Source organism: Suillus plorans, assembly GCF_016647745.1.
Source record: "Suillus plorans strain S12 chromosome Unknown HD556scaffold_29, whole genome shotgun sequence".
NCBI lineage: Eukaryota > Fungi > Basidiomycota > Agaricomycetes > Boletales > Suillaceae > Suillus > Suillus plorans.
The window spans coordinates 38,097-61,820 of record NW_024537413.1 but is presented as its reverse complement, the minus strand read 5'-3'; the positions used below and the strand labels follow the sequence as shown (position 1 = coordinate 61,820).

Here is a 23,724-nt window from a genome sequence, read left to right as displayed (position 1 = left end):
TATGTGCGCGTTTTCGGGTATCGCGTTACCCGAAATTTCGGGGTTTCGAACTATAGCTTTTTCCTAAGGTAAAGACGTCGTTGGCTTTCATACTGGTAAAACGCGATCTGGGAGTGCGATGGACGAGGGTATTGAAAGCGTCGGTAGACCGGATGATGGAATCGGATATTTCGGATCCGATGCGACGGGTGACGATAGGGCGAAACTATGCAGGGAAACTGCGGGTAAACGGGGCATATCTTCGGGATGATGGGGAAATGTGTTTCGGGTGTTTCGGGCTTTGACGTGCGGATTTTCGGGTGTGACAATTCAAAATGATACCTAGACCTAGTGACATAACCGGTGAGAATTAAAGCGACGGCTACTGCGTGAACGAAATGATCAGTGCGATCTGGAGAAGGTAAAACGAGTTCGTGATCTAAACTCCTGGTACAAATATCCCATATTTCTGGGAATTCGTCGGCCGATGTTTCAGGTATCTCGGGTACGTTGTCTTCTAGCGACGTTAGCTCTGAATTTAAGACTTCTGATGTTAGTACGTCTGCATCAATGACTTCTACGAATACATCCAATTGTTCCGATGGTAACTGAACTTGTCCGAAGGTCAAGTCCGAATTTTCGGAACTTCGGACTCCCTCTGGGGCGTCGGATGTTGTGATAGGGTCTTCGGGTGCGGAGATTTCTATTTCTGAAGTTAGGCGTTCTTGTGCGGGTGTGTATTCGTCACTTAGGTGAAGTGTCCACCATTCATAATCATCGGATTCCTCGGGTTCGGGTATTTCGGGCTGCGGATCGGGTCGGGTATACTCGTGTATGCCTCCTTCTGGGTAGGACGACAGAATTTCGTTAGTAAAATCTAACCAAGATGTACCTCGGGCCTCAGGGCATCCTGCCCATAGTTCTTTGTGGTCGCATTGGATATATCTGAGAGTATACTTGATGAGCTCAGTGTCCGATAAATTGCACTTTTGTCCGAGTTGGTCTACAGATTGCAAAAATGCGAAAACTCCGTAAACATCGCCGGTGAATCTTGGGGCTGATTGTTCTGTCCTGAATGGCATGCCAAATCTGTCGGGCATGATGGGAAAAACTGCGGGTACGTCGGAAATATCGTCGGGCCGTCGGGTCCGAAGTACGGGTTCGTCGGGAAATCCTAAAATCAAAATCACTTAATCAAAACTAAACCAGATGGACCCCTCGCGGTGGGCTCCAGTTGTAGAAACAACAGTACTGAGAGGAACAAAACAAAGATTGCTCCTAACTGATATATTTGTGTTGTGGTCTTTGCACTGCCTATTCTGCTATACTTGCCTGACAAGTGCGTTCGACCCAGGGGTCTGCGGTCTGGGAATAGTCTTGGGGGTAAGTGAGTGATGTGGGGTCAATAGTCCGAGCGCGGGAAACAATGTCCAAAGGTATAATTACGATGTCCGACGCAAAAGCGTCGGGTCCGATGTTTTCGGGGTTTCGGGATATCGGGTTCGGGTTCGGGATGTTGGAAACTAATAGTAACGCTATAGCGAGCGTCGGAAGAGCGAGCGGTGTGCGCGATAATAACAATGACTGATATGGATAATGAAAGAGCGATGATATTCGCAATATCAACTAAGAACTACGAATTATCGGGTTTGACCACTAAGCGTCGGGGAACTGCTCCCCTCTACTTGGATAATGAATAATGCTCGAGGTCAGTCCAATATATATGTAAGTACGTAGAAATGCGGAACCCATAGGCGAAAGTAGCGGCGGAGTATTTCGGATCCGAAGTACATGTAAATAAACATGAGGCGCTGCGGACTATGGGAAAACATGTAATAGCGCTGGCTACGACGTGAGTAATGTGCGAAATAATGAACTACACACCTAGTGGGGCTAGCAAGACAGGACGGGACACGGATAGGACAAGTGCGCGGGAAAACATCGGGTCCGATGCGGCCTAAACGTCGGTTTGGCGGGTTAGCGTCGGATAACATCGGGAAGTGATTAGCATGTGACAGGTATTTGGCGTGTACTGTGAAATAGCTCGATACGAGCCCAGCGCCAGCTCGTGTCCTACACCGGACTAAACTTTATTCCAAACGACCCTGACAGAATGTTCCAGAACCTTACGGTTGCTGCGGCACACGTCATGACATCATAGTTATATATAGAATCGTACGATATCGTCCTATTATTTGATTGGTAGATAGTTCAGACTCAGCTTCGATCTCAGTTACAAATATATGTATATAGGTAGTGTCTTGTAGTCAGTAGTTCTTTAGTTCAAACCTCTTATATCTCCTAGTGAGCAATCCGAGACGTACCTGCTACTTTATCCTCTTGTGATTATCTTGTTGTTTGAGTCCTAGTCTCTGCCCAGCGTTAATTCGTTATTGGGTTGTGACACTGTCTCTCACCCCACCTTCTCTCACCCACCCGCTGTCTGCTCTCGGCCAAACGACATGATCCTCTGTCTAAGCGTCCAGCGTGCACCCTTCATTGCCAAGAACTGCACTGTCCTCATTTCCTACTTTCATGTTCCTCACAGCGTCTGGGGACAATGATACTGTGCATACTGCCCTGTCTTCATCTCCCCAATTTTCCTCTATCTGGTTTCTGCTTGCCAAGTCAAGTTCCATATTCGGAGCGGAGGCAGAGAGTATGTAGCTATGTCATTGGAGTAGCTACTCGATGTGTAAAGTAGTATTTCAATGTTTTTTTTTCGCGCTCACCATTGAAAATTTTCGGGTTCGGTTCGAGTTCGGACCAGAAAAAAACCGAACCGGACCACAGAGAACCGTTCTCTGTGGTCCGGTTCAGGGTTCGAAGATTTTGCAGAACCGGACCATGGTTCAGTTCTCGGTTCTCGTCCAGGACCCTCTGAACCGGACCGAACCGGACCACGGCAGCACTAAGTGGAATATAACGAAAAAGATATCGGCCGACGTCATATGCGTCACTCGCTCGACTCGCTAGTACGTTGCGCTCGCCTATACTCATTCCTCTTCTTGATCGGCCGTTTCGGATCCCAACACTCCCCCTCGAGCGGAACCTAGCGCCATCGATGCTCTCAGCTTCTGGAGGCGAGGACGCGGGAGGGCTTTCGTAAAGGCATCGGCTACGTTGTTCTCTGTTGGGCAATAGAGCAACGAGAACGTGCCGTTTTTGATGTGCTGGCGTACGAAATGAAAACGAATGTCGATGTGCTTGGTACGGGCGTGGAACTTCGGCTTGGAAGCAAGGGCTATAGCAGCCTGATTGTCGCAGTAAATGGGAGTAGGGGTACGGGGCACGTCGTAGAGCTCCTCGATCAGAAGCTGCAGGTACAGCAATTCGCGCGTGACCGTAGTCAATGCTATGTACTCTGCCTCGGCGGTGGACAGTGCTATGAGTGGTTGCTTGCGGGCACTCCACGCAATGGGTCCACCATTCAGCAAGACGACGTACCCGGAAATTGAGTGACGATGCGGCTGGGACGCCCAGTCTGCATCAACGTACGCCTCTAACCCTCCATCTGTCGTGCCTAGGGTGAGTGTATAGTCTGCTGTCCCCTTCAAGTAGCGCATCACGCGCTTGGTTGCTTCCCAATGCGCGTGCCCGGGGTTCCTCATAAATTGGGAGAGAGTGGCTACCGAAAACGCGATGTCTGGCCACGTACTAGTCGCTGCGTACATAAGTGAACCTATGGCGCGCTGGTACGGGACGTCGCGCATCGTGTGGTGCTCGGCTGGGGTCGAGGGAGATTGGTCAATGGTCAATACAGCGCTGGTATCCATGGGCGTTTGGGACGATTTGCAGTCGGATAGGTTGAATCTTTCGAGGACAGTGTTGACATAGGCGTTTTGGGAGAAGGTGATGGTGCGTGCGACGCGATCCCGTTCTACCTTTAATCCGAGTAGCCAGTTGAGTTCGCCTAAGTCCGTGATTTCGAAATACTTGCGCAGGTCAGCTTTGAAACATGTGATATGAGTGAGGTGCTTTGAGGTAACTGCCATATCGTCGACGGACACGGTGACAACCATGTGTTCGTCGTGGTCCCATTTGTAAAAGACGGCTTGATCGACCTGTGAGCGCGTGAAGCCAATTTTTCGGAACACACCAGCAAGTTCTTCGGCCCACTCGTACCCTGCTTGCTTCAGCCCCGGCAGACTTCTCCTCAACCTCAAAATCTTTCCCTCATCACCTTCTTTTAGGTACCCTGGGGGTGCACGCATGTACACCTCCTCCTTCAGCTCCGCGTATAAGTAGGCGCTCTTGATGTCCACTTGGTGGATCTGCCAGTCACGCTCCGCGGCCATGGCTAGGACGGTCCTGATGGTCGACATGTTGGAGGTAGGCGCGAACGTGTCGAAATAATCGACACCTTCTTGCTGACGTTGGCCGTTAGCCACGAGGCGAGCACGGAGTTTGAGTTTCTGTCCATCCGGACCGCGTTTGGTGGCAAGGACGAAATGGCATGGGATAATGTTGACACGTGAGTGCGGACTTACTATTTCCCACGTGCCTAACTTCTCCAATTGGCTGATTTCATAATCAATCGCCTCTTGCCATTCAACAGCGTCTGGACCGTTTAGTGCCTGCTGCAGTGTTGGTTCCGGTTCGGCAGCCGCTAAGGCCAGATGGCAGGTGCGTGCTTCTTCCTCGTTGTGAGCTAACTCCTCTGCTTCCAAACAGGACTCGGCAGCCAGACTTACGCTCTCTCCCTCATGTAGGGCGGAGTAGTAGCCTATTGGCGGACGCACGCGGGTTGTCCTTGGAGCCGGAGGGGTCGTAGGTCTTATGGATGGCTTTGGTGGAGTGGTGGGAGGTGCTGGTGGCGATGTTTGCTGAGCGCTAGGTGCGTCAGCAATTTTAACTGCGCTAACTGAGTTGTTAGGCTGGGACTCCCCCTCGTTCGGCATATCATCTGCCACCATCACGTCCGCTGGAGCAAACGTCACGTTTCGCTCCACGGACACTTGCCGTTTTGACGGCCAGTACACGCGATAGGCTTTGCTCTCCGTGTCTATCCCCACGAAGAGGGCCTCCTCCGCTCTGGCTTCGAGCTTCCCCGCCTCCATCAGGTGAACGTAGAGCCTGGACCCAAACTCCCGTGCCTTCGTCAGGTTCGGCTTGGCCCCACGTACCAATTCGAATGGAGTTGTCCCTGGGGTGGACCTCGATGGTAAGCGATTCTTCAGCCAAGCAGCGTAATTGACAGCCTCCGCCCACAAGTATTTTGGTAAGTCCCTTCCCAACAGCATAGCCCTGGCATGCTCAACCAGTGTCCGGTTCAGACGTTCTGCCACTCCGTTTTGCTGAGGAGAGTGATGCACGGTAAGCTCCCTCTCTATTCCCTGCTGCGCAAGGTGCTTATCGAACTCTTCGCTGAGGTACTCCCCTCCTCTATCGGACCTGACCTTCTGGATACGGGCACCGGGCTTCTGCCGTGCCACCCACGCCTCGTAATGTTTGAAGGCCGCTAAGGCTTCGCTCTTGGCTCTCAGGAAACGTAAGGTCGTTTGCCTGGAATAATCGTCCGTGAAGCTAATATAATAGCTGCAGCCCGCAATGCTCATCGTCTGGGCTGGACCCCAGAGGTCCGTGTGCACTTTTTCGCCATAGGCCTTCGCACGGTTCTTCATCTCCTCGGGAAATGGTCTCCGAGTTGACTTCACCTTGACGCATGCGTCACAGAACTCTGGGTTGGAGGTAAGGTCAAGTTCTACTCCCTCAACAGTACCCTTCTTTACAGCCTCCAGGACAGCGGCATGCGACACGTGACCGAGTGCACGATGCACCTCGCTGATGGTGAGTTTGGACTTTGCCACGTTCGCATGCTCTTCGTGCTGATTTCGAATGCTATAGAGTCCCTCGATTTGAGGGATCTGGGCAATGACGTCGCGTTTCGGACCTTTCGACAGGATCTTGCACGTTCGGCCTTCAAATAGGACGGCAAGGCCGGCAGCTGTGATTCTGTTGGTCGATATGAGAGTGAACACCATCTTTGGCGCGTAGAGAGCATTTTTGAGTACAACGCTGGTGCGCTTGTCACCTAATGGTAAGTCTAATTTGACATCACCACGTCCAACTGCACTTATGGTTGTTCCATCGGCTGTATGCACTGGCTGGGCAGGTATGGCCACGAAATTCGAGAACTTGGACCGGTCGGGACAGAAATGGGACGTTGCCCCCGAGTCCATTATTGCACCTCGTTTGCTGACAGGTACGTTCAAGTCCTTCGCTATGGTGGCTAAGTCTGATGTGACAAAGGCATATTGGTCCTGGGGGTCTGGGTCAGTAGCGGCAGAATTTGCTGCTTGCTTCTGGCCCTTTTCGCCTTTTTCTCCTCTCTTCTTCCTTTGATTTGGACCTTGACCCTCTTTTCCCCCTCCAGCGCGCCAGCAGTCACTGCTATAATGGCCCTTTCGGTCGCAATTGAAGCACACGATGCTGGAATCCGTTCTGCTAGTGTTGGAGCCGGAGGTTCGGCCTCTGCCTGCGGTTCCCCTCGCAGAGAGGGCAGCATTTCCTCCTCGTTTGGTCGGACGCCTATCGGTGAGTTGCCGGTGCTCATATTCTTCGGTAATGATGGTGATGAGTTCGTAGGGGGATAGAGGTGTTTTGGTGATCTTAGCGGCAGCATTCATGGATGAGAGGAGTGGCCGGTAAGATTCGGGCAGGGACCCTAGGATTATTGCGTGGAAGTCGGTATCGACTACCGTGACCCCCATTCCAGCCAAGGACTCTCGTAGGCGTAGAAGTTCGGAGAAGTGCGCCTTTACGTCGCCTCCTTCATCACATCTCGTCTCCTGGAGCCTTCGCCTCAGGTCTATCTGGACCAGTTCCGTTTTGCCCTCGTGAATCTGACATATCTCTTTCCAGATTGCGGACGCGGACCCTAGTTTTTGGACCCGCAACAGAAACCGATCTGTGATCGTGCAAAATATCTGTTGCTTAACAAGTGCGTTCTTTTGATGATACTCGTCGATCTTTTCGTCGAGCTCATCGATCTCTGTCTGCGTAGGCGTTGACCCGTCCGCCTTTGTAACAGCCTTCGTCATAGGATTTACAGCGAAGGGTGTTGGCTCAATAGCCCGACCATCGGTATATCTCGTCAATCCTCGCGCGCCTATAGCTGTTAACGTCCGTTCCTTATAGGTTATCCAGTTCGAGCCGTCTTCGGCAAGCTTCGGGATGTTGAACAGGCTGGAGTTGGTGCTGGGAGTCGACGAGTCCATGATCGGGTCAGGGCTCATAACCTGTAGAGAGTTGAGACGAGCGGGGGACACGCGGGACGCTAAACGATGATGATAATCTCAGTATCTTTGATAGAACTCTGTGTGCTACGTGACAAGTACCTAAACGATGATGATACTAAGTCTTTTGTGAGTTCGTCGTAAGGTAGATAGAATCAGATATACGTACATCTCAGTATCTTTGATAGAACTGAGATGTCGTGTCGTTCGTACTCGAACCTTTATACTAGCGTGCATAGGAACGGAAAATTTCAGTATCATAGGAATATAGTGGAATATAACGAAAAAGATATCGGCCGACGTCATATGCGTCACTCGCTCGACTCGCTAGTACGTTGCGCTCGCCTATACTCATTCCTCTTCTTGATCGGCCGTTTCGGATCCCAACATGAATGACCTCCCTTAAAGATCTAAGAATCTGCATCATTAGTCATATGCCTACCTCGGGAGCAAATTTAAAGGTGCCAGTGGGACTTGCTACCTAGCTCGTGCCCGATGAACTCGGAGTCTGCCAGCCCGTGTATGAATAGTATGTAATCCCATCATCATGAGACCAAGCGCACTGCCCGGGCCCCATGATAGGCTGCGTTCTGGACAGGGTCACAGAGTTACCAGTAATGACATGCCTGCACGATTCAAGTTATAGTAAAGACCAAAAGGTGCGTCCCTAGCTATGAGCCTTATGCCTATCAGTTAATTCTAAACTTCACGTTAGGATAGGTTCAATTGCCATCAGTTCAGTTCATGCCTTTGTCGTCCATATGTCGATGTAACTAATTCGACCGTTCATGGATAGGTCATCGTGTTCGGGTTCTCGATCCTCTGCTAGCTACGCAATTGTTGTCTGCGTATATATGCCAACTACATCCAGATTACTGGTGCGTGTTTTAGTATCAATTACAGACACCCGAATTGATTTTGCCTTTCAGTCTGCCACACTATAACATAGTATACAGCTACTTTGCGTAGTCACCTATGCCCAATGGCGACCTTGGTTCTCGTCCCTGTTGAATCCTCGACCATCACACCCGCCGCTGATCGTGAGCCTGACAAAAAGTGGAAGAGTGGCCTCAAAGTTGATATCGAGAACAACTTGTGTTCCATGGTCAACGAGGTCAAGCAGACTCTTAACGATACGAATACCCTAACCAGTACTGTCGAGCGCGAGCGGTTATCCCAGGAACACATTACTCCGATGAAGAGCATTCGTAATATCGCCGAGGAGCAGTTCCCTGTTGTACTTCGACATGAAAGCCAGGTCAACGCTGCTCGTTCTCCTTCCTCCTTGCAGCCTCCCACGCATACTTCGCAGTCGTATACTTCTGGTTTTATACCCGAACATGACACCTGGCCTCCACATATCAGCAGCGTAATGGGGTCATCTACATTGGATATCACAGGCAGAAGTTTTGAGCGCCAAAAGCATTCACCCCTCATCGAACTAGATGACATATCCAGGTCTATGCGTTCCGCTACGGACGCACTAGACAGGCGAAGCTTTCTGCGAACAGCGAGCCTTTCCAACAGATCTGTTCCCCCCGGGCTTCCGTCAACGCCTGAAGAAGACGCACTAATGCCTCATATCTTCACCATGTCGCGACGGGGGAGCACGACGAGCACTGCCTCGGATGAAGCACCATCAGTACTCAACATCCCGTCGCATGACATAACTGGCAGTGCGAATGGGTGGGAGAGGGACCGTGCTTTAACCATGGATCAACAGTGGAGTGCCATTTACAGAGCTCGGGATAGAAGGCGAACGACACCGTACACAGCCAGAGCCAGCGCCTCTGCCTTCGGGTGGTTGGACGAGGGTTATCCACCAGCACCAACACCACCATCCCCTTCAATGACACCCAATTCGCGTTCCGTAGTCCCCGTCGCCAGGTACTCTCGCTCCTTAGGCAGTTCAAGCTCAACAGTCCCTATGGGGTACTCCTACTCTTCAGACAGCCTACGCTCTACAGTCCCAATAGGGTACTCTCACTTCCCCTCGTCCTCGCAGTTACCCCTACCAACTGTCAGCAAGCCTATCGCCATCAAGAAATTGTTTTCATTGGATGATGACGGATTTCAGTCTAGCCCAAGTCCCAAAGACTGGGATGTTCCAACACACTCGCCGTACGAAACCTATGAGTCCTCGCATCCTCCACAGACACCGGATGCGCTCCCGCGGAGCTGGCAGTCATCTAATCTCCATACTCGACTCTCCTCGCAAGACATGCATTACGGGCGCTATCACATTCAGCATTCTTACCCGTATGCTGATGACCTTCACGATGCAGACTTGTGGGAGTATGATGAGCACAGGCTTCTCCAGAGGGAGGAGAGCGTCCGCAAGAGAGAGGAAGAGATTTCTCTGCGGGAGCAAGAACTAAAGAGGAGAGAGGAGGATTTTACACGGCAGGAAGAAGCTACGCAGAAAGAAAGCGAGCCCAGGCACGAGGAGCAGGAAACCGAACGCGTAGAGGACAAAATCATGCGCAAAGAGCTCGATCTCATAAAACAGGAGGAGGGAGCAAACAGGGAGGGAGAAGGAACAGAACGTGAAGAAGACGAAAGCAAGCGGCAAAAGAATTTTGCGAAGAAGAAAGAGGAAAAGGCTGAGAGAAACGAGGCGCAGGGCAAGAAAAGGGCGGACGATCTCGGGAGACGGGAAGAACCAGCGACGAGGCGTTTAGAGGAGGAAGAAAGACGAATGACACGAGGCGTTATGCGAAAGTCGGAGGAGGTGAAACGCAAGGAATATGAAGTTGTCTTCAAAGAACAAGCATTGCGCACCGAAGAGAAAAGGATTCGGAGGAAAGAGGAACAACTCGGGCGACGAGAGAATCAACTGACCCTTAGGGAGGTAAAGATGGAGCGCAGATATGACCAGCGGAAGGCCCAAGAGGAAGAATATCGAAAGCATATCGAAGAGAGAAGGCGCCAAAGTTTGGAGGAAAAGACGAAGCAGAGCTGGAAGTCCTTGGGATATCATCCGAGTCGAACAACGCCACCTCCCCGCATGTCTACTTCTCGATCCTTTTCATCTTCTACAGGTCCTTGGTCAACCTCCGACCGTGACGAGCGCATGTCAACAGCATGTCCGCCTGTTAACAGAGGCCGCTCTACATCGATCAGCACTAGCCATAGCAGCACGACCCGGACGTCCTCAACTCGTTTGAGCTCGACCGCGAACTCATGGAGGTCGAATATAACTAAGCCGCAAACACCATCAGCCCAGAAGAATCAACCTTGCCAGATGTCTCCCCCCGATAGTAATGAGCTTCACATGTCTGCAGCAGGGAGTCCGACTGCAGATAGGGGCCGCACATACACTAGTCGTAGCAATTCAACCTGGACGTCCTCGAGTCGGCTGAGCTCAAACGCAAGCTTACACCTATCGAGTACACCTAATCCGCAAACACCATCAGTTCACAAGGATCCACCCCGTCAAATGTCTACCTCAAAATCCTTTTCGTCTTCTGTAGGACCCTTGCCCATTCCCAGCCGCAACGAGCTTCACATATCTGCAACAAATTCGCATAGGGACCGCTCTGAGTCAACCAGCACCAACCGTAGCAACACACCCTGGACGTTCTCGATGTTGAGCTCGATCACACGCCAGAACAAGAAAGTAGCACCAGGCGCCATGGAAGCAGGGGCAATGAAAGAGGAGGATGTCAGGAAAGGTGACGGAATCAACTGGAAGGAGACGCTTGCGAAGAAGGAAGTCAAGGAAGAGACAGAAGTCAGGAACATAACGGAGGCTGTTAGACCGAAGAAGAAGGATGAAAGACACATCACACATGACCTTTGGCCGAGATCAACGGAATCTAAACGCAAGGATGAGGAAGCCAGACTTGAAGCATTCGGGACGGTGCACACTACAGAGGAAGAGATCCTGAAGGAGGAACAAACAGCACAAGGGAAAGAGTGTGATAAGCCGATACCTGATGTATGCAGATTCTTTCCATTCCCTCACTATTTCTCACATTCTTCCAGAACAGTGGAAATATGTTACCTCGGGCGCAGTTACTCTTGAATGTATGGATGTGCGTTATTGATCTATACCCCTGACTCACGCAACTATCCAGACTTCCGCTTCACCTTCTTCAGAAATAATGGCGACAGAGGAAGAAGCTAACCAAGAGTCACCAGGTTCTGCGTCAGATTGTCTGGAAGATCTGACTAATGAACTCCAGGGAAGATCGCGCTATCCGATTGCTTCTGGAGGCTTTGGAGACATCTGGAAGTGCGATTTAGTGAAGCCCAGTGGGACCGTCCAGGTATGCTCAGCTTGCAGCGCTTCCCATAGGATTATCTTGAGCGTCACGCAGGTAGCAGTGAAGACTATTCGTTCTTTCGAGTCGGATAACAAAGAACTGACGCGAAAGAATGGGAGGGTAATTTCCCTATTTCATCTATGACAATCTTTCCAACAATAACTTGACGTAGAGAGTGCGTCGTGAGCTGAAAGTTTGGGCCCGTCTCAAACACCGTAGCATTCTTCCCCTATGTGGAGTGGCAAACGACTTTGGGCCCCACCCAGCAATGATTTGTCCGTGGGCTGATAATGGAGCTCTCACAGGCTTTCTTGAGCGTCAAAAAGACGTGTTGTCGCCTCAAGATAAGTTTTCCCTTGTAAGCTCTTTTTTGGAAGTATTTCCAGGGGCTTGCTGACGTGTTGACACACGTTAGCTGGATGACATTGCCCTTGGATTAGAATACCTCCACAGTGAATCAGTTGTCCATGGTGACCTGACAGGGGTGTGTATAGCCACACACATAACGCGTATTCTTCGCTGCTCACGTCCAGACTCTCCAGTCGAATGTCTTGATTTATGGCAACGGTCGGGCATGCCTCGCTGATTTTGGTCTCTCCACTATCATCCTGGAATTCGTCGGTACCTCCTATTTTACGAGCTCCATCCGAGGGAATGTCCGATGGGTGGCTGCAGAGTTATGCGAAGCATCAGAAGACGATGAAGTCTCACTCAGCACCGAGTGCGACATATACTCATTTGGCAGTATCACCTTGCAGGTTAGTGACTTGACTTTTCCGCCGAAAGAAGTTTATTCACTTTGCGCATGCCCTAGGTGTTGACTTGCAAGGTACCGTACTACAACGTGAAAAATGATATTTTAGTGTTGGGACAGGTCATCAAGGGCAAGAAACCAGAGCCTCCCAAGGAGTCGCAAATAGCGCCTGGGCTCTGGGAGTTCATACAGCGGTGCTGGTTGCCTCGTGCAAGTCGTCCATCGGTTGGAGAAATCGTAGCATTTATTGGATGGGAACGACAAGCTCTGCTAAACAGATCGACAGGGATCTAGGATTACCACTACAGGAAATGATGGTGGCGACGGGCAATGCTGCAGTACATGGAGATGCTTGAGTGGAAACCTATCCCGAGTAGCAATCATGGACGATATCTTACCTTATCTGCCCGCTGTTGGTATAGAAGTAATTCTCGAAATTGGCTCCCCTTGTATAAACCAAAACAATACCTCAAACATCGCAATGAAGTCTCAAATCAAACTTCATCCAAACGGAGCAACTACAATACAACTGCGTCGGATGCAAAACCCCTCCTAACAAGATACTCGGTAACACAGCAGCAACACCTACAATACAAATCATCAAGGGAGTGGCGGAGTAGTACTAGTGGGGCTTGAATCAAGTAGCAATCGCGAGCAAAAATATATGAGCTCTTGTAGTAAAGTTTCCAGGCATCCAAAGCCATCTCCGAGACATCATTTCGCACTCAAAGTATATTCCTGCCAAAGAGTGTCCACGAAATCTTGGTCTGTCTGAAAACACCAAAGTCAGAGAGAATGCTTTAGACTTGATGGATGGATATAAAACATACGTGTATGAGAGTCAGAACTTCCCGGACAAAGTCGTTCCTCGAAAAATTATTCGAACTCGCATTTTTCTTCTGGGCGAGAGCAGACAGAAGAGATGCATGGACGGCATGAGTGTCGATGGCGTTTGCGTCATCAACAGAGCTCTGACTAGCTACAGAACCAGCACGCTCTTTGCGCACATGCTTGGCCTTGCCATTAACAAGGACTGCAGGTGTCGACACGACACCTTGTGGTTGTGGAAGTGGCACAACCTTGACAGGCGGTGGCACATCCCAGCTCTTCTCTATCTCCTCTCTCTCTCGCTCACGATCCTTCTCCCGCTCCTTCCGACCTTTCTTCTGGCTCCTCCTATTTTTCGAGCGCTGCTCCTTCGCAAATGCATCCGGATCGCTCAGCGCACTCGTATCAGCAAAGTCGAGCTCAATCACATCTGAGTCTGCCTCGACAAACGGAGCACGAGGGTATGGCCACAAGTCAGAATCTGCCTCGAATGGAATAAGGGGACGGGGTTTGGGCACGCTGTGTGTGCCATTGACGCTGGTCAATGTCGGCGTAGTATCTGGATCCCCAGGTTGTGGAGGTGCGACAGGGGGAATATGAAGGTGTGGGGAGGCACGCGAGTGCTTCATCGTCTGAGCAGCCGCGAGGAGGTCTCCGACCACCGTGAAATCAGAGTTGAAACCTCGGAGTGGCGGACGAGGAGTGACATCGCCTAAGGTTTTGCCGCTCCCATTTCTTGTGCCTTTGTACTCAGATTGGCCCATAGGTACAGCGAGGAGTGGCAATCCAGAGGATGACCCTGCAGCTTGCAGCTCCATGTTATTCTCTGCATCAGCATCAAGTATAGTACTAGAAACAGAATATCCTCCTTCGGAGATAGATCCGTCATCGCTTGCCTCATTATCACCTTCATAGGCACGGGATGCGGGGAGCCCGAGGAGCGTAGAGATGACATCTTGGTTGAGCACCTGAGGTAGTGCAGTAGACGTTGGTTTGGGAGAAAGGATGATAGGACTTTGTGAGCTGGCAGTGTGTCCAGCGGTGTATCCGAGCATCGTGGTCTGAGCTTGTGTAGTATATGTGGTTTGTGCATGTGTGGAGGTGGGTAGGGGGAGGGAAGCTGATGCCGCTCCAGAGCGAGATGGTCCGCGATTGGGTTGGCTTGGTGGTGGTGGTGGTGGTGGTGCGGAGGCGAAGATGGTGTCTAATAAAGCTAATCCGCGAGTCGGAGGGACAGAATTGGAGGTCAGTGGCGGAACGGATACCGTTCTATAAACATTTCCACTGCCGGATATGCCGGCCAGTAAACTTGCAGCAGTGGTCTCCTTAGTCTGCGATTGTAAGGGCATCTGCTGTGGAGTACATCCCGTGCCCCCCAGCTTGGCAAACAGTTTGTCAAGCTCCGATATATTTCCGTTGGAACGACTACTTTCTGAGGGGGTGGGTTGACTTCCTGCATGATACTCTTCCGACTCCGAAATGCTATGTATGCTGCTGGTGGATGCGCTCGATGCCGAGCGCATGTGTGAACGTTCTGCAAGACATTAAGAGCAATTCTTTGAACAAGCTTTCAGTCCGCCTACCACTGGCCCTCGATGACGACCGAAAGTTCGGGGGAGGAGGACGATCCGGGCCATATCTATACTCCTCTGGATACGGAAGATTCTGCTTGATATAGCTATGCAATCTACAAGTACGTCAGAGTATGTGCAAACATGGAAAAAGGCCTGTCACTCACCTCAACACAACGTCTTGCATGCTTTCTCTTGCATCGGTTGCAAAGCACCACAACCCGACCGTTTGTGATCGACCTTTCTCAGCATCTTGTAATTGTTCTAGATTTGGCACGACGAACTCAGGAGCAAATTTAGAAGCTGGACCTTCCTGCTTGGAGAGGGGTAGTTTGTCTCGTGCTTCTGCAAGCCTGCGTGTGGTGAAGTCGGGGTAATGACGCATCATGAGATAGGAACCATGCGCGCCTATGCCATCTTCTGGATAGAGTCGTTGGATGTAGTCATCCATACCCACACGATTCAAAATATAGAGACCATATGGTGGGTAAGAATCCCTACAAAAAATGAGCTGCAGACATGCCAAACAAATGCGTTGAACGTACCTCTCGTACAAAAACATGCTCCCTTCATAACCCTGCTTCTCCCATTTGTCACCGTTATGGTGGTACACACAGACGTGGCTGAACTGATCGAATATAGATACAATAGAGGGGTCTCTACGACGAACAACCTTCATGTTCGAGAGATAACGCGACTGAGGAGACATTCCTAGATGTGATTGTGTAGACGGCATTGTTTCAGGAGGAGTTGGCTCTAGTGGTTGCGGCTGTCGGTGACGATGTTGCTGAGAGTGAGTTGATACAGAAGAATTAGAACGAGCTCGGCGAGGAGGACCCATGGCAGATTTGTTGAAGCAATTATAACAGATAGTGGGGGTTATGAGGCAAGGAACACGTACAAGGCTGTATAATCTACCACCCCCATTTGGGGAGGTCGAGTTGAAAAGCCAATTCGATTTTCAATGAAATATGGAACAGTGACACATACTGGCGTCGATGTACAGTATCAATAGTAAATTGCTCTGAAATGTGTAATAGGAAGATATGAGTTGGTGCACTAAATTTCTCCTTTCTGTTCCCGCTCTTCGGTGGGTTGGTTTTCCCAGACTAAATTCAATCCTCCACATGTTACACACCATCGCCAGTTAAGACCTGTCCGCGCTCCTGAAAAGCAATTGTACTCATACCAGTAGCCTCGTCAGAGCTAGCCACAAGCTTAGCGTGATATTCTCGAATGTCAAGGATGAGACGCGGGCCCAGCACAAACATCTGAATAGGCTGGACAATTTGAAGAATGCCGAAATAAACATTACTTGCCGGGGAAGATGCGTCCTGAGAAATGATGAGGAATAGATGAATCGATCACAGTTCAGCGCACCATGAGCATCGGAGACAGAGAACCAATGTTGAAGCAGGACACAGCAGCAAAGCTAGCGCACGCGGAAATTTAGTGGAACAGGTCAATAACACCCAAATAACCGAACTCACCATACAAAGTCCACTACGTGACCTTTTATCAACACCATGAAAGAGCCTCCTGCTGTCGGCATTTGTCGCACTTCACAGAAGTGTTTTATAACAATCCAGAGTGCAAGACACAAGGCGAGCATCTCCCAAACAAGAGTGGGTATCAAAGTCTCGTGAGTCAGGTATACAGCTGCTGGGTTGGTGTAGTCGAAACACCGAGAGATGCCAGAAAGGATCAACTCCTCTGTTATTTGTTCATGAGTCTCATACATGAAGTTCAACGGTTTCATTCCTGATTATTGGTAAAACTTACCCCATGATACATCAATGTTTACTATTGCGGTCATCACTGCGGTGGCGAGTGTGGCAGCCAGTAAGAGTACAACGAGAATGATGAGCATCTTTTTAGATCGCCGATACATGGCATATATCCGAGTCATCATGATGACTTGCGCAGTATTTCAGTGAACTCAACGTAAAAGGTGTTATAGCCGAGTAGCTCACCACCCAACATGGCATTGATGACGACAGGTATCCACGACTGTGCGGAGTGAAGGGCAGCGCCTGAAGAACTCTAGTTAATTATGCGCGTTAATGAACTCGATATTCACATGAACTCACAGCTTGTTGAAGTCGTTATGGACAAACAAGCTGGTCGAGAATATCACTCACCCCTTATGTATTAGAACAGTTAGTGGTTGGATGGGAATCATCACAAAAATAGATGCAGGATACGCACTACATCTGTCATCGAGCCTGGCGCGATATTTGCTACATGGCACCGGTTATAGGAAATGAACACAGGGTGGGTGAGGATACATACACAGTACGCTGCCACTGATTACAAGAAAGATCGCTCATTAGCACGGTGTATTGCCAACTTGTTAGAATTGCGAACATACACATAGAGTGGTATTCCACCATAGCGAACCTAACATATTTTGAAGTCAGTGCAGCTTTCCAACTGCGCTTGTGACACCATCTACGCACGCTGATATATAGGACATTCATGAGAGACCAACGTTGCCTCTGCCCCAAACTAACTGTCAGATCGTGTTGAGCTTATGAGTCGTGTAGACTACTCACCCAGACCAATTCAAACTGTTGAAGGATTCTTAGTGAGATGATTGCGCCAGTAGTGACGTCGACTTACCTCTTGTGCAAATGTCAGTGCTTGAGTATCATGTGAATATCAATGACTGCCGCGGTAAGTAGTAGCTCGCTCACCCAAATCATATACCACTGCAGTAGAGGATGCAACTGTGAAACCAGAGTCAAAGATGGAGTGAGATGAATGTCGTCTGGCTTGCTCTTCATTCCACGAACCCATGAAATAGCTCATAACACGATCCCAGTCAATTGTCGGCCACCAAGATGGATCATCTGATAGGAAGGTCATGTTGGAGTCGGCGTACTTAGTAAACGTGTAGAGTGGGCGTTTGCACAAAGTACGCAATCATCCTGTGTTTTAATTGTAGTGATGAAACTAGATTTCGGTTACTTGAATAAGTGGAATCCTGATTGATGGGCCATGAAGGCCTGAGGGACGACAGTCTTGACTACTTACAAGCATGTGGCTGTTGTCAGATGAAACCAACTTGAAGTAGAATGAGTAGTATCAGAAACTTTAAATAGAACCGAAGTACATCATTCCCGCGGCGCCTCTCCCGCGGTGTTTTCTGAACCTGAATTGACATTTGAAGCATTGATGAAATCTTTTCGTGATGGAACTTGCAGCGTGCTCGGCGACCATCATCAGCATCCCATCACTCTAATAACACCGAACTCACCCTTAGTGAGTGGTCTAAAGATAGTTACGTAGCGTCAAAAGATATTGATGTAAGGGCAGGCGGAACAGAGACCGTATCTATGACAGGATTCACTGGCAGGCACCGGGAACATAAGAACAAGTAACTAGTGTCGAGGTGAGTTCAAGTTGTATTCAAAGTGACTACATAGTATAGTCCACAATGCGGCAATCTCTCAAAGGTCCCCCTCGCATCTTGATGACATTGGTCTACATCGGCCTGCTAAGTAACTATGTAGCGGCCTATTGTATGTGTTGTTTTGCGTGTTCATGGCGTGCCGTCAGCAATCATAGCTACTCCACAGTCCAACAATGAGATCAATCTTGACTCTATGAGACGAAGCGACAGGACGTACAGTAGAAGGCTTCGAAGATATCATAAGTGACGCGATTGAATTCACTTCGTTTGTGATGCGGGACAATACCCGATGTGAGACTTCGGGAGGGAACGCATACTCGAAAAATCAAGTTAGCATTGAACAGGACCAAAAAGCCCACCAATCCGCAGTCATGAAATCTTTCAACGTCACCGCTCTGAGAGTAATTACCTGTGAAACACGTTAAAGCAGCAAACAAGAGAGAATACTGTCCTCCGAACCTGTTCGTATGTGCGCTTGTCCCCCATCATGCCAGCAGCCTTCACAGGAGTAAGATGGCCATGGCCTGGCTAATTTGATTGGGGATTTGCTTTGCGAAACTCCTCGATATAGATATGATCTGCTTGTTGCAAGATCTTCACTTGTTCACGTGTGACAAGACCAAAAATCCGAATAGTCAGACCAGGACTTGGAAAAGGGACTGAAGGTGCCAATATCGACAGGAGTCTCTCAAGTGCGCGGACTTCATCTACACAGAATAGTAAGTGCAATCGGCAATATAGGATTCCATTAACCAGACCTTTGAAGAGCTCGCGTAGGGGTTCGATCAACTTCAATTTCATGGCCTTGATAAGCCCACCGACATTGTGGTGGGTCTTTATGGTTGCGCTAGGGCCCTTAAAGTTGATGCTCTCGATGATATCTGGGTATAAGGCTCCTTGTCATAGCTATTTGATCTTGCCCTTTGCCTCCGCTTCGTTCTCTTCGTTCTCAGCAGCTTCCTCGATCTTTGCCGCTTCTGTCTCGAAGATGTCGATGCCTTCCTTGAGGGGAATGTGTAACCTCTGGATGGAACTGGATGCCATAGAACGGCTCAGGGTCATGTGCAATGGTGGCGTAGGGAGCGGTGCTCGTCCGTCCAATGAGGTGGAAGTCAAGAGGTATGAGAGTCTTTGAAAGACAGTTGATCGCTGTGACATCCAAAGCTTATCAAAGGTCAACTTGGCTTATGACGAACAAAACCAAAAAAAACGCACCTGCATCTGATCACCAAGTCCTTCAAACAAAGTATCGATAGAGTTTCCCCGATTCGTTGAACCTGCTAATCTGAACCTCTGCAGCCCGTATTCGCGACGATCGTATTTTGCTACAGGACCCTTGTGATTCCAGCAAATCTCCTGGATCTCGCGCGAGTTAGCGTCCATCGAGATATTCAAGAAAACAAGACCTGGATGCCATGGCAGATGCAAAGGAGATCTAGAGAGTATGATTCCTGGAATTTGTGTCAGAAAAAAGTTTCCTGCTGCATCAGATGAGCGAACCTTTAAGCTTGAATTTTAGATTTGTTAGCGTTGATGTACACGGCATAAGCTCTGGGTATACGTTCAACTCGCAGCATCTCCTTATGAGACTGTACTAAACCAGTACTCGTGGATTTGAATCAGAACATGGCATATCCAGAACCCACGAACCGAAGTCAAGAATAAGGATGGTATCAAACTGATCATGTATTTCGGCCATGTTTTATGATTGAAGACTCGATGTAAACGTTTAAACCTTCAATGAGCTTTCTTTCTTCCCGTTCCCACGGTCTTTCAGACTATTATGGGGTAGGGACCGTCTGGCCGGGACCTGCCTCTCCTAATCGTTTTGACCCACCAGCTGCTGAGTGAAGCTGAACACTCCAGAGAATTGACGAATCATATTCATATTTATTGTTTCATTTGTTCCCAACTAAATTATATCCTTCAGAATCCAAACTTCAAAATGTCAAACGAATAAATATATACGACAATGAACTCAGTTACACGACAAACTTTTACATGTCGGTGTACAGTATCCGTGGTTGATCATTTGGATCGTTTCCCATGTTACACACTACCGCCGGTTGATGCGTGTCCAGGTAAATTGAAATCCATTGTAGTGATGTAAGTTCCTTCATCAGAGTTCACCACGAGCTGAGCATGGTATTCTCGAAGGCTAAGAATGAGACGTGGTCCCAACACAAACATCTGCATGGCCTGGGCAACTTCGCCGATACCGTAATAGAAACTGACTCCCACAGAGAGGGACTTGAAAAATGATGAATGATGAGTTGTATGCAGGCGACAGTGAGCAGTCAGCGTACCGACATATTTGGAGACAGTGTGCCGAGATTGAAGCAAGACACAATAGCAAAGCTAGCACATCCAAAACTTCAGTGAGGTAACAACATCAAAACCACTTGAACTCACGTTATAAAGTACAGCATATGACTCCTCATTAAAACCACGAAACAGTCTCTGATGTTCGCCCCTGTCGGTGATTTTTGCAGTTCACGGAAGTGTTTGATAACAATCCAGACTGCAAGACACAAGGCAAGGATCTCCCATACAGTGGTGGGTACCGTAGTCTCGGCATTCAGACGTCTATCCTCTGCGTTCATATTCTCGGAACACTGGTGGTTGCCAGAAAGGATGTTCTCCACTAATATTCGTGCATGAGTTCCGAGGATTTTATTCATAATTTAAGCTTACCCCCTGAAACACCAACATTTCCTATCACCGTCATAACCACGGAGGTAATTGTACAAGCCAGTAAGACCACAAGGAGAAAGATGAGGATCCTTCTGGATCCCTGGTACATAGCATGTATTCGAGTCGTCATGATGACTTGCAAAATTTTCAGTCAAGTTAATGTCATTAGGTGCCATACTCACCTCCGAGCATGGTGTTTATTATGACAGGCGTCCATGCTTGTATGAACCAAATAGTGTTACCTGAAAACCAGGTTACCGACGTGCATTGTTTAACTAAATACTTCGAATCAACTCACAGCTGTTGAAGTCATTATCTTGAAGAAAAAAGCTGACGAAAAAATACCACTCACCCCTATGCAGAAGTGCAGTTTAAAGTTGAATGGAAACAACAGGCATTGGTGAAGAATACTCACTGAATCCGTAATCGATACTTGGAAATTGGCTGCATGCCATCAGTCAGAAGAAATGAACATATATGAGCACACATACCCAGTATGTAGACGCTGGTTGTGAAATATGGCTCATCAACATAGTGCACTATCTTTTGGCTAGCATTGGAAACATACATTGAAAATAGTATTCCGATGTAGCGAACCTAGCATATAGTGAAGTCAGCACAACTTGGCAACTGCGGCTATAATATCAAACACGTACGCAAACATAAAGAACATTCATGAGGGAATAGCGTTGCCTCTGCCCCGAATTGACTGCATTACCCTGTGTGCCTCTGATATAGTACTTTACTCACCCATATCAGTTCGAACTGTTAAATCATTTTTAGTAAGATGGCTGCACCGGGAATGTCACCAACTTGCCTCTTGTGCAAGCGTAAGTACTTGAAAACAAGTCTAGATCAATGGTCCCCTTCGAAGTATTATCTTACTTACCCCAGTCGTATATTACCATGGTCAAGGACGCAACTGCGAAACCACGCTCAATAGCAGTGAGATATCACTAACATCATGAGACGAACCTATAAAATAGTTGTATCTACGACTCCACTCAAGATACGGCCAATAAGAGGGATCATTCGAAACATAGGTCATGTTAGGGTCGGGGGGCTTGGTGAATGATGGCGTTCGTGCAGGTGTACACTATCCAGCACTTTTATGATGATCAGGCTGGATAGATGCTCCACCTTGATTGACTACAGCAGCAACTGTCGTGTGAAATCAAGTGGAACGGGAACATGTCATGAGAAGCCATCATCGCTCGAATCATATACTTTTTTTTATCTATCATGATAACATGGAACACTGGCCAGAATCCCGTTCGCAATGGAACGTGTTTCGGGTGATCCCCAACGTATCCGAGGGTGCGAGGGTCAAATTTTCATTACTCATAAAGAACCTAATCGACGCCACCAGTTATGCTGATTTACCAGTGGAATGATAGTCGGACAGAAGCAATAATCTGTGGTACCCAGATTCTGTACGAGTTAAAAGGCCAATGGGTTGTGAAGAAATGCAGAATACTATTCACCTTCCTCTCATGCGCCGCTCAAAGAAGGTTGATCACCGTTGACGAGTCTTCCATCCAATCATATTCGTCAAAATCGTCTTCGATAACATCGTCTCTGAAATCTGTCGGCCAGGCAGTTGAGAAGAGTGTAGATGTGCTTACCCGTCCTTTGAAGGGCCTTACCTGCGAGTCTGTGAAAAAACCGCGGTATACCGCAAACACCGTTCATACCCGTAGAATTGGCAGGTCGGTGTACACCCGTACCGTGGCGGGTGCGGTGTAGCTTCAGCGACCCGTGGGTTCACCCGTGCTCAACCCTACAAGCCATAAAAGTTATCCGTTCCATCCAGTGAGCACTGCCTAGTCAAAAATCAAATACAGAGAGAACGGATGATTCGGGATGAAGACATTTTCAAATGATGATCAGAAGAAACTTTTGCAACATGCGCCGATCGGGAATAACCGAGTCACTGTTGACTTCGGCGCTACTCAGGGGCTTCGGCGGCTACCTCCAAGCGGAGTTAATATTGCCATCGCTGCCACCACTCCTCCGTCCTCCCGTCCGCCACCACACTTCTTGTTTGCATTATAAGTGTTTTTTTTCCTTCTTATGACTAATGGAACCAGTCTCCTCTCACGTGCTCTCGTAGACTCGTACTGTCTTACATGAGGCTTCCCACTCCTGCCTACTGCCACCCTGGCCGCTTGCGCATGACCTGCACACCTTCACACCCATGTCTCGACTGCCTTTTGCCCCGACACCTCCGCCCACTCATGTGAACTCCCTGGTGCTCCTGTGCCTATCTTTATCATGGCATTCATGATTTGTGTAAGCAGAATTTATTAATATGATTGCACTACATGCCGCCCACCACAACATCATGATGCGTGCGTTGCGTCGAGCAACTTCGCCCGATGCCCCAGATTCACTCTAAATTTCGAAAGTCCACATAGAATAGCCTCGGAAAAGTGGACATTTCCCAGACGTTCTCATTATTGAGCACTTCACCATGCAACCACGGTGACCACGCAGTCTCCCGGGACTTTAAGGCTTGCATAGCTGTTTTGCACCGATGCAGACATTCCGTCACAAGTGTCTGGCATGGACATTGTTCGGTATCGAGGACATTCCCTTTCTCACTGCTCTCCTTCGCTGAAATCCCGCCATGTACCTGGACGAGCTACAGCATGAGTTACGGTCACATTGTGGTACATACCGTATCAAGTCTTCTCCACACCCTGCACAGGATACATTGCAACAACAAGAGTATATCCGCTTGTGCTCTCGAGCGAGATGAAGAACGACATGTTATCTTCATGAACCATATTGCCGAGATAGCTTCGGACCCGGCAATCCCGATGTTCGGTGACGAAGCTACGAAACACTGATTCGCCGATTCAGACGTTCGAAAATTGGAACAAGGTTTGCTTCACTTACAGCTTAGTACCAGCCGAAGTGAACCGTTTTCTCTCAGTGACCTTGTAGAGTGATTTATCGTGCTTCGCAAGTGAAG

The 23,724-nt window shown here is 48.9% G+C and overlaps 7 protein-coding genes across 7 annotated transcripts; 2 read left to right on the top strand and 5 right to left on the bottom strand.

Annotated features, from left to right (window-relative positions):
* Positions 1-50: 50 nt before the first annotated feature.
* On the bottom strand, positions 51-1,079 carry HD556DRAFT_1476842 (uncharacterized protein; the record flags this gene model as incomplete). The annotated part of the gene is made up of 1 exon (XM_041308545.1): positions 51-1,079. The coding sequence occupies one exon, from the start codon at positions 1,077-1,079 to the stop codon at positions 51-53; it is 1,029 nt and encodes a 342-aa protein (XP_041159996.1).
* Positions 1,080-8,199: 7,120 nt separating this feature from the next.
* HD556DRAFT_1237603 (uncharacterized protein) lies at positions 8,200-8,475 on the top strand (the record flags this gene model as incomplete). The annotated part of the gene is made up of 1 exon (XM_041297913.1): positions 8,200-8,475. A coding segment is annotated over one exon (276 nt), but the record flags the coding sequence as incomplete, so codon positions are not given.
* Positions 8,476-11,323: 2,848 nt separating this feature from the next.
* On the top strand, positions 11,324-12,533 carry HD556DRAFT_1237582 (kinase-like domain-containing protein; the record flags this gene model as incomplete). Its single annotated transcript, XM_041297910.1, has 5 exons — positions 11,324-11,605; positions 11,658-11,843; positions 11,901-11,969; positions 12,028-12,243; positions 12,300-12,533. The coding sequence occupies 5 exons, from the start codon at positions 11,324-11,326 to the stop codon at positions 12,531-12,533; spliced, it is 987 nt and encodes a 328-aa protein (XP_041159994.1).
* A 420-nt stretch (positions 12,534-12,953) lies between these two features.
* Positions 12,954-15,479, bottom strand: HD556DRAFT_1443385 (uncharacterized protein; the record flags this gene model as incomplete). Its single annotated transcript, XM_041306597.1, has 5 exons — positions 12,954-13,010; positions 13,070-14,601; positions 14,651-14,754; positions 14,806-15,135; positions 15,184-15,479. The coding sequence occupies 5 exons, from the start codon at positions 15,477-15,479 to the stop codon at positions 12,954-12,956; spliced, it is 2,319 nt and encodes a 772-aa protein (XP_041159993.1).
* Positions 15,480-15,599: 120 nt separating this feature from the next.
* HD556DRAFT_462275 (uncharacterized protein) lies at positions 15,600-16,836 on the bottom strand. Its single transcript, XM_041310674.1, has 5 exons — positions 16,729-16,836; positions 16,421-16,671; positions 16,129-16,351; positions 16,019-16,070; positions 15,600-15,972 (listed from the first exon to the last, which is right to left on the bottom strand). Exons 2-5 carry the CDS (start codon positions 16,548-16,550, stop codon positions 15,769-15,771), a joined length of 609 nt encoding a protein of 202 aa, XP_041159992.1. The 5' UTR covers positions 16,551-16,671; positions 16,729-16,836; the 3' UTR covers positions 15,600-15,768.
* A 1,936-nt stretch (positions 16,837-18,772) lies between these two features.
* HD556DRAFT_462230 (uncharacterized protein) lies at positions 18,773-19,788 on the bottom strand. The gene is made up of 4 exons (XM_041310673.1): positions 19,704-19,788; positions 19,554-19,647; positions 19,269-19,504; positions 18,773-19,217 (listed from the first exon to the last, which is right to left on the bottom strand). The coding sequence occupies exons 1-4, from the start codon at positions 19,737-19,739 to the stop codon at positions 18,960-18,962; spliced, it is 624 nt and encodes a 207-aa protein (XP_041159991.1). The 5' UTR covers positions 19,740-19,788; the 3' UTR covers positions 18,773-18,959.
* A 189-nt stretch (positions 19,789-19,977) lies between these two features.
* HD556DRAFT_461956 (uncharacterized protein) lies at positions 19,978-22,101 on the bottom strand. The gene is made up of 13 exons (XM_041310672.1): positions 21,723-22,101; positions 21,637-21,669; positions 21,565-21,584; positions 21,498-21,512; positions 21,404-21,442; positions 21,316-21,344; positions 21,239-21,252; positions 21,159-21,191; positions 20,930-20,989; positions 20,748-20,882; positions 20,466-20,697; positions 20,360-20,411; positions 19,978-20,303 (listed from the first exon to the last, which is right to left on the bottom strand). The coding sequence occupies exons 1-13, from the start codon at positions 21,793-21,795 to the stop codon at positions 20,103-20,105; spliced, it is 936 nt and encodes a 311-aa protein (XP_041159990.1). The 5' UTR covers positions 21,796-22,101; the 3' UTR covers positions 19,978-20,102.
* Between the last annotated feature and the right edge of the window lie 1,623 nt (positions 22,102-23,724).

Excerpts from the sequence above, each read along its gene's own strand:
- HD556DRAFT_461956 (XM_041310672.1), bottom strand. The coding sequence starts at position 21,795 with ATGACCTATGTTTCGAATGATCCCTCTTATTGGCCGTATCTTGAGTGG. Across the intron at positions 20,883-20,929 it reads AATAAACACCATGCTCGGAG|TCATCATGACGACTCGAATA; the intron begins GTGAGTATGGCA and ends AAATTTTGCAAG. Across the intron at positions 20,412-20,465 it reads CATATGCTGTACTTTATAAC|CTTTGCTATTGTGTCTTGCT; the intron begins GTGAGTTCAAGT and ends TGGATGTGCTAG.
- HD556DRAFT_462275 (XM_041310674.1), bottom strand. The coding sequence starts at position 16,550 with ATGATGACTCGGATATATGCCATGTATCGGCGATCTAAAAAGATGCTC. Across the intron at positions 16,352-16,420 it reads AAACATTGATGTATCATGGG|AGGAGTTGATCCTTTCTGGC; the intron begins GTAAGTTTTACC and ends AACAAATAACAG. Across the intron at positions 16,071-16,128 it reads CACGTAGTGGACTTTGTATG|CTTTGCTGCTGTGTCCTGCT; the intron begins GTGAGTTCGGTT and ends CGCGTGCGCTAG.
- HD556DRAFT_462230 (XM_041310673.1), bottom strand. The coding sequence starts at position 19,739 with ATGATCAGTTTGATACCATCCTTATTCTTGACTTCG. Across the intron at positions 19,505-19,553 it reads TCTAAAATTCAAGCTTAAAG|GAATCATACTCTCTAGATCT; the intron begins GTTCGCTCATCT and ends CACAAATTCCAG. Across the intron at positions 19,218-19,268 it reads GACTTGGTGATCAGATGCAG|CTTTGGATGTCACAGCGATC; the intron begins GTGCGTTTTTTT and ends ACCTTTGATAAG.